An 8,417-nucleotide genomic window follows, 5' to 3' on the forward strand; every position below is an offset into this window, starting at 1 on the left:
CTTGTAAAACTCAAATGTCCAACATTCTCAGTTTAGACCTTCATCATAAGAGGCACCAGGGATGCTGGCAGGAGTCCCAGTTTGACCTAACCTTTCTGGATCTCAGTTTCTTCATCTATAAAAGAGGATTAGTAATGCATTTAGTACCTACCTCACAGGGTTATTGAGAAGGAAGCATTATGCAAACCTTAAAGCATGTTATTATTTTGTCTTTATCATTATTATTATATTTATTATATGTTATTATAATATATAATATAGTAGTTATAATTATTATTATTTTAAGCAGAATTAGTTGACAGCCTCAATTGATATTGTCAGTAAACCCAGAAGGTGAACCAGTGTAAGGGAGAGTTTCTTTCCCCGCTGTTGCTGCTGTCATTCAGTTGTGTCTGATTCTTTGTGACCCTATTTGGGATTTTCTTGGGAAAGATAATGGAGTGGTTTACCATTTCCTTCTCCAATGTGTTCCCATTCACAGATGAGGAACTGAAGCAAATAGAGGTTAAGTGATTTGCCCAGGGTCACACAGCTAGTAAGTGTCAGAGGCCAGATTTGAACTCAGATCTTCCTAAATTCAGGCCTGGTATTCTATCCACTGAGCTACCTAGCTAGCCTTTCTCTCCCCACACTTAGTTGATAAAGTCACAGGAGACCTAAAATATAGTCATACAATCACAAAGTATAAAGGAATTCTCCTATAGTCCCACAACAGTGTGTGATCAATCTTTTGTCAATTTGAGAAGATTATAAAGCCCCAGCCATTGGATAGAGGCAGCTGGTGCCCCACAGGAAACATCTCATGACAAGCTGAAAGAACTAGACGCGCCGCTTCTCTCTGTATAAAAGAAGCAATTCTTGGAGGACCCCGGGCCCAGCAGACAGACCTCTTCATCTCTACTAGGGCAGCAAGGGGTAGGGAAGACTTTCTCTTCCTCTCATCCCCTGTCAACAATGTCAGTAGAGTCATAGGAGACAATGAATCCAGCTGGAACAGATCTGAGGACAGACAGAGACAGAGAGAGATCGTTGCCCAAAAAAGGAAGGCATCCCAAGGGAATAGGACTTCTGTCAGCCGAGAGTAAAGCCAGTGATGGATGCAAGAAGGGATCAGATCCTGGCTCCCCTCCCTCCCCCAGAGTCCTTGTGCCCAAGAAGAGCTGCCCTGAAGACGTAGTGAGAGAGAAAGGGCTTCCAGGCCCTGCAGTACCTGAAGAGTGTGTTCTTTTTGACTACCCTTATATCCCACATAGGTGCTTATGAAGACCATTGTATGCCAAGTCTGACCCCACTCTGCCCAGGGACTCTGTGGACATGTAGGAGAGTGTGTTTTGTGCCAGCTGGCCTCACTCTCCCATCTCAGTAAATCCCTTTGCTAAAAGCTTGTTTTGTCTGCTGGGTGATTGTTGGCAGAAAGCGCACCAGGGGGAGCTCATGAGCTATAGCAGTAGGTGCTACCCCAGAACCTAAAGTAGCAGCCGCCCTTTGGGCACCCAGATTGAGGAGAGTGTTCCCGAAGGGGCTTTACAGAGGGGAGACATCTGGGGCACTGGGAGGAAGGAAAAGAACATTAAACAAGTCGCTTCCTCTCCTGCTAGCTAATTCCATGCTTTTCAAATGCACGGTTGCTAACCACAAAAAGATTTGTTCTAATAGATGAATTTTCTGCAAATCTGACTTAATTCCAAATGCTGCATAATGGAAAGTAGTTATTATTCACCCTGTCCAAGGGCCTTATTTTCCCTTAATAAAAATAGCAGGGTTTTTTTGTTGTTGTTGTTGTTTTTTTTTACTTAAAAATTTTTTTAATTTTGTGGGCTTAGCTCCCTGGGAAGAGGATAATGGAAAGAGATAGAGAGGGAAATTTAGGTTATGTGGAAACAAAAGATTGCAGTAAAAACTTATTTATAAAAATAGCAGGGAATGCAATTCAAATTGACCTTTTCCCCTGAGCATTCTATTTGGATTTAATGAGGTTTTACTCCATGTAATCTTATATCCTGCCTGACATTTCACGAAAATCTCGTTATGACGGATGGCGACTTAATGCATAGATCAAAAATGATTCACAAAGATATTAACATGGAGAGGATTGTTTTTGCAGGCCAAAAACTATGGTTTGACTTTTCTCCTGTGATTCAAGATGGAAATAAATAAGATTTCAGTTTGGAAGGGAAATAGATGATGCATACTCGTTTAGTTGCTGGTAATGTTTTCTTAATTAGATTTTCTTAAATCTGGAAACTGCAACAAATTATATTTATCTTCCTCATTATTAATTTTTACCTGATTACCTAGTGACAAATTAGGCAGTCACTGCTGAGCTAAACTGGGTTAAGACAAGTCACAGAATCCCTCAGGTGGACAAGAACACTGAGGTCACAAAGTTCGGTCTGCACCATCCCACCTCTGCTTGCAGGCGCTTTGCTGGGGGAGCTGCAGAACGTGGCTCTGAGGAGCTCCGTTGTTCCCCTCTGTTGGCTCAGGTCGGCCTCTTTGGGCCCACTGCCCCTGGTCCAGCCCCGTGAGAGTAAAGACAGCAAGCCTCTCCCCATAAAGCCGTCCCTGTTCTTGAGCTGAGTCATCTGGCATCTTCCTTCCTTCTCCATTACCGCCCACCTCCCTCTGACCTCAGCTGAAATCCAGAGCTCTTCCTGGCTCAGTGTCCTCACTCCTGCTGGCCTGAAGCCTCTCGGTTTCCCTGCCTCTTCCCCAGGGTCACTCAGTGTGGTATTCTGCAGAAGCCCTTTTCCTTTCATGTAAAACGTATATTATAAAGAGCACCTTCCCATGCACCAAAGTGTTCTTAGGAATAAGTAAGTAGGCATTGCTAATGAAAATGACCTGACCGGGAACCTGGAAAAGTGAAAGCCTGGCCCATGCCCTCTACATAATGATAGCTTGCAGCCTTCACTGTTCCACTGGGGATAAAATTCTTCATAAAGCCAGTCTTTGACTGCCTTGCATTGGAATTCTGGTCATTGGGAGGCTGTTTCCTGCCACAGAGCCTGAAAAGAAGGGGCCGTTTTCTGTTACTAACCTTTTTAATCTTGAGTAAATAAAATCTGCATATGAATTTCAGCCCATGCTCCAAGGTCGTTAATGACTAACTGGGACTTCCCTTGTCCACCCAACTGGAGACTCTTACACTATTCATTTTCTTTCTTTGGTATATGTGATGGTGTTTGGGGTAGTTTTTTCTCTAGAGAAAAAAAAAAGAATCAGCCCAAAGAAATGACCTCTTTTTCTTTGCTAAAGGAAGTAGTTTTTTAGAGTGTTTGTTCAGTCGTTGGTGACAAAAAAAAGCACTGTGTGCTTTCTGTTTTCTCTCTAGGCTCCCATGCTTCATTAAAATGAACTGTCATTAAAAATGTTTTCATGTTGGAATTCATTAGAGTGGCTTGCCTCAAATGACAGCCTGAGCAGCTGCTCTATGTATAATACACACTCCCAAAACCTGCCCTGGAAATAGAAGGTGACCAGCTGAGGCAACCTTGTGTGTGCTGCATGGAGGAATTTTGACATGATTAGTGAAGGTCCCCACAGTGACAAGGTGGAGTGCATTCAGTAGTGTGATTCAAATGAAGCCAGTTTAATCAGTAAGCATTAATTAAGTGCCTGCTGTGTGCTAGGGTTTAGGGATACAAATTAAATAATTGAAGTAATCCTCACAAAGTGCTTACATTCTAACAAGGAAGGCAACAAGGAAGCCCTCAGTACAAAGTGGGTAAACACAAGAGACTTTGAGAGGGAAGTCACCAGCAGTTGGGGGATCGCAGAAGGCAAAGGTGAAGCTTCAGCTGGGCCTTGAAGGAAGAAAGTTACTCTCTGCAGCAGGAATGGGTAGAAAGTGTATTCTGCAGGGAGAGGGAAGGAGGGGAAGAAAAAAAAAAGAAATTTACATAACTTTATATATTTAAAAGGAATTGCAAGTTGTACATAAGAGATTTGCAGTTTCATGTGTAGTCACCTTTTTAAAAATTATACCATGTTATTATGGAAATGCTTGTTTTATCCCATAAACTAAAAAGAAAAGAAAAGAATGAAAATTAGTTGGGAAATGTTTAACAAAATAAGTAAAAAATATAATACAGCATTTTTTGAAACATGTGCTCTGCGCCTGGGGTCATCAATGCAAGAGGATAGAGGTAGAAGATGGAACAAATACAAGTGGGCCAGTGTGTCCACACTGCGGAGTGCAGGACTTGGGGTAACGTCCAGTGAGGCCAGAGAGTGTCTGGCCAGGCTGTGGATGGCTTTAAAAGCTGAACAGAGAACTCTGTTTGATTCTGGAGACAACATTGGAGCTAGCCAAGTAGGGAAGTCACGTGGTCGGAGCTGCACTTGCGGAAAACCACTGGGGGTAGTGGTGAAGATGGACTGGTGTGGGCACAGTCTCAAGGCAGGAGGCCATGGCTGTGGTCTAAGGGAGAGGCGACGAGCACCTGAACTAAGTGGAGAGAAGGGGTCAGACACAGGAGATGTTGCAGAGGCAGAAATGTCAAGATTTGGTAACTAACTAGACTTTGGGGATGAAGGAGAGTGAGGAATGAGGGTCACACCAAGGTGGCAGCCCGGGGAGCCTGGAATGAGGGGGTTGCCTTGGAGAGGAGGGAAGGAAGGGAATAGAAGTTCAGTTTGAGATGCCTCTGGGACAGCCAGTCTGGGGTGACCTAAAGGTGACATAAGACTGAAGGCCATTTTAACCCGAGGAATGGACATCACCTTTCTGATGAGAATGTAGGGAATTGTGGTTTTGCTCAGACAGTATTTAACGCCCAGTACAATATAGTAACATGGAATGGGGGTCCTCCTTGAAGCCAGAAAACTGTGGATGCAAATCTTGCCTCTGACACATACTAGCTGTGTGATCCTGAGCAAGTCACTTCACCTCTGAAGGTTCCAGGCAGCTCTTTAAGACTACAGATCTCAGAGAGGGGACCAACCTGCATTGGTGAAAGGAATTTACTCCCCTGAGAGTTCCGTTTGGACCAGTGGTATCCCAGATCCGATCCCTGTGCCTATAATCAGAAAAACCCTTGTGGCTCTCTGAGATATACAAAGAACTTTCCTCAGCCCAGTACTGTCTAGAAAGTAAAGCCATGGCAGAGGAGGAGAAGCTTAATGCCACAGGTCCATCTTCAGATGGGAAACAGCCAAATGTAAATCAGTTCATTTTAATTCAGTCTCCTCACCCTGCTCCCCATGCTGTGTGGGGCAGTGCTGAAAACAGTGTCAAGAGGGAGCAGACCCAGACTTTTAAGTGATTTCTTTCATTGCGTGTGGGTGTGGAGTATTCTTCAGTCTAGAGATTGCACCTGTTTTCAGCTTTTTGGGGCACCCACTATATATCAAACACGCTGCTAGCTGTTGGGGATATAAATATCCAAATGGTGACATGTACATAGAAAAGTGTGGTTCAGGTTCAAGGTTGACAGAGCCAGTGAGAAAGCTAGAAAAGGGCCCCAGGAAAACGTGAGAAGTCAGAACCATGTTTTCCTCAGGGAATCCTAGGTCTGTGGGCTGAGCCTCACTAAAGGGTTGTAAGGTGAAGGACAGCCAGGATGAGGAGTGGGGGTGGGGCTAGGGAGGAGAGGCTCAGAGTCAGGAAGGTGGGGGAGTGGTGGCCGAGTTCAGAAGTCAGCTGGGGGTTTGGCTGAGTGGTCTAAGAGTGGACAGAAGGGACCTTGAATGACAAAGGAGCTTCTCTTTTATCTTAGAGGCACTGGGAGCCCCTGAATGTTTTTGAGAAAGGAAGTGACATGGTCTGTCTTTGTCTTAGGAAGATCATTTTGGTAGCCGTATGGAATCCAAAGAGATTGAAAGGAAGGACACCAGTCTGGTGAGAGATGCTAAGAGCAGAGTGGGAAGAGAGGATGAAACATGAGAAAAGCAGAAGTGTTGGAGTGTGTCTGAGCCCTTCTCACTGCCCTAGTTAAAGAGTGTTTGAAGGAATCCTTAGTGTAGCCATGCAGAAACCTATTGTGCTTAGGACCAATTGATCCTCCCTGGTAGAGAACAGCTAAGGGCAGATCCTTGGGAAAGTGCATCAGGGACAGGGCCGTCAGAGCATGCGAGGGAGTCACGGCATCACCAGCTGGCTGCAAACAGAGACTGGGCATCTGCTGCCATCATTCCTATTTGTGGGCTGCTTCAAGATGTACCAAGTAGTTTCCTCAAACTGCCCTGCAAAGGTAATATTATCGCATTGTACAGAGCAGAAACTGAGGCTCAGTGGAGGTCAGTGATCTCTCAGTCTGTGTTCACTCAGCAGCCTGGACTAGAGCCCCTAGGGCAGTGGCCTGGCCTACGTGCCCCAGGCTGTGTACCCTGGTCTGTGCTTGGCGCCGGGGCAGGGAGGTCACAAGTAAAAGGAGATGTTGGTAGCACCAAGAGTGGTAGGAAAAGGAGCTCTGTGGAGAAGGCAGCCTTGGGACAAGGGCCATGTCAGATGTATGAGTCTCCCCCTGGGATGTGAGCCCTTCATACATGCCTAGAGCTGTTGGGCATTGCCAGCATTGGGGTCACAGCCGGAGGAGTGAGAGGGCAGGTGGCAAGTGAAGGCCGTTTGGTATAGCTGTAATGGTCCAGAGAGCTCCCATTGATCTAACCCTTTGAGGTCGTCCTTCATGGTGACACAACATTCTAGGCAGCCAAAAACTCAGAACAGTGATGTGGCGAGGTTTGGCCGTCATGACCACCTGCATCTACCCTGCAGCCCACAGCCGCTCTTGACCAGTGGTCACTGGCCTGAGCGCCTCTTCTCAGCACGTTTTCCTCACTCCTGGAGGTCTGCAGCCAAAAATTAGCCCCTCACCGCTGACCCAACACCAAGGCCTTCGGGGGCTTCGTGACCTCCGAGGGCCAAACTTGCTCCCAGAGGGGGTTGCTCGGTACCGCGCATGACCGCCCCCCTCTGCCCGAGAGTGTGGCCATGTAACTTTGGCCATTTCGGGTTTTGTCACTTACTCCCCAGAGGCTGCCGGGACACCAGCCCCAAACCCCCTGCCTTCTGCCCCGACCTCACCCCCGGCATGACAAGTTCTCTTTCACAGGAATCCCAAACCCTCCAGACTCTTCCCAGAACAGGGACACAAATAAAATCGTGTCCACTTAATAGCCAGAGAAGTGGAAGCACATAGACGGTAAGTGGCTGGTTCTCAGAGGCTGTGACTTCCCTTCGTCCTGACGATGGCAGTCTAGTCCTCAGTGGCTCAGCAGCTTGCTTTTGGTGGACAGGAGCGGTCTTGGCCTGCCCACTGCTCTTACCGCAGAACACTCTTGCACACGTCGGTTCAGTGGCGTGTATGAATGGTGGCTTTCTGTGATGGTTTCCAAGAGAAAGTGATTCCAAATCTCTCCCCTAACTGCACCCCCTGGGAACTTGGAGTAACAGTCTAATTTGGCTAGAGTTGTTCTCTTCTTGGAGTGTTGATGTATCATTAACTCCCTCTCTTGCTCTGCAGGAGGACTTCCGGAATAAAGTTGAAGATTACATTAAACGTTATGCCAGATGATGAAGGATGGCAGGACCATAGTTTTGCACCTCCAAGTTGTATCTGTCACTTAAAAAAAAGAAAGAAAAAACAAATATTCCGCATCCTCCTTCCCCACCCCTTCCAACTCCCCATCCGCCCCACTGGCTTGTACACGTCCCGTGACCGTGTTGTACTGAAGAAGAAAACCTTCCCAACTGTCCATTTTACATGGAGAACTCGCATAAATACAGCAAGAACTTGTGTGTATTTGGTTTAAAAAAGTTGTTTGCTTTAAAATGTTTACTTTGCTGAACCTGTCCTGTATAGCCTATTGATGATATTCTTGAGAAATTTAAAGAGGTCATTAGCGAGCTAGAGCTTGCCTCACCTTTGTGACGGCCACGCTGGGGGCGCTTCTCTGCTCTGCCTGCGCTGATGCCGCGCTTACTGTCCCCACGCCCTGGAGGGCTCCCACGGCCTGCCTGTGGACTCCTGCACGGTGTGTGCCCGAGGGCCAAGGATCGCTTGTGCGCCATCTCCTCGTGGAATGTTGATGCTGTTTAATGTAAGTATATTTTGGAACAGATTTGTAATTTATACATTGGCTGCCTTGATTCCTTTTTTCTTCCTTTCCCATTCTAATTTGCATTTTCGTGATAGAGGCAAAGGGATCTGTTAAGGATAAAAGCTTAGCATGTGAGTAAATGGGAGAACCTTAGGATCTTCTCATTGAAAAGGAAGCCCCCCAAAAATCTAACTTTAAAGGAATCAAGAGTCCTTTCCCTCCAGGTCTAGTTATGGCCAGAACATTCTGGACCTCATGGAGAGCACTGTCCCTCAGCAGCCTTGAGCTCTGTGTTTAGGTGCTGACCCCATGGCCCGAGCAGGGTGATTTTACTGGAGTCAGCCCACAGCCCTAGAAGGGCTCTGCCCAGGTGA

General features: G+C 46.4%; 1 protein-coding gene across 1 annotated transcript in view; it reads left to right on the forward strand.

The window, feature by feature from the left end:
• The window catches only part of UBE2F (ubiquitin conjugating enzyme E2 F (putative)), a 90,830-nt gene extending 83,039 nt beyond the window's left edge, over nt 1-7,791 (forward strand). Inside the window, exon 10 of the mRNA XM_027875358.1 lies at nt 7,467-7,791. Within this exon, the coding sequence (XP_027731159.1) occupies nt 7,467-7,517 (51 nt within the window). The 3' untranslated portion in view covers nt 7,518-7,791. The remainder of the gene's footprint in view (nt 1-7,466) is intronic.
• Nucleotides 7,792-8,417: the final 626 nt, after the last annotated feature.

Source organism: Vombatus ursinus, unplaced genomic scaffold, assembly GCF_900497805.2.
Source record: "Vombatus ursinus unplaced genomic scaffold, bare-nosed wombat genome assembly UNPS02014808.1, whole genome shotgun sequence".
Classification (NCBI taxonomy): domain Eukaryota; kingdom Metazoa; phylum Chordata; class Mammalia; order Diprotodontia; family Vombatidae; genus Vombatus; species Vombatus ursinus.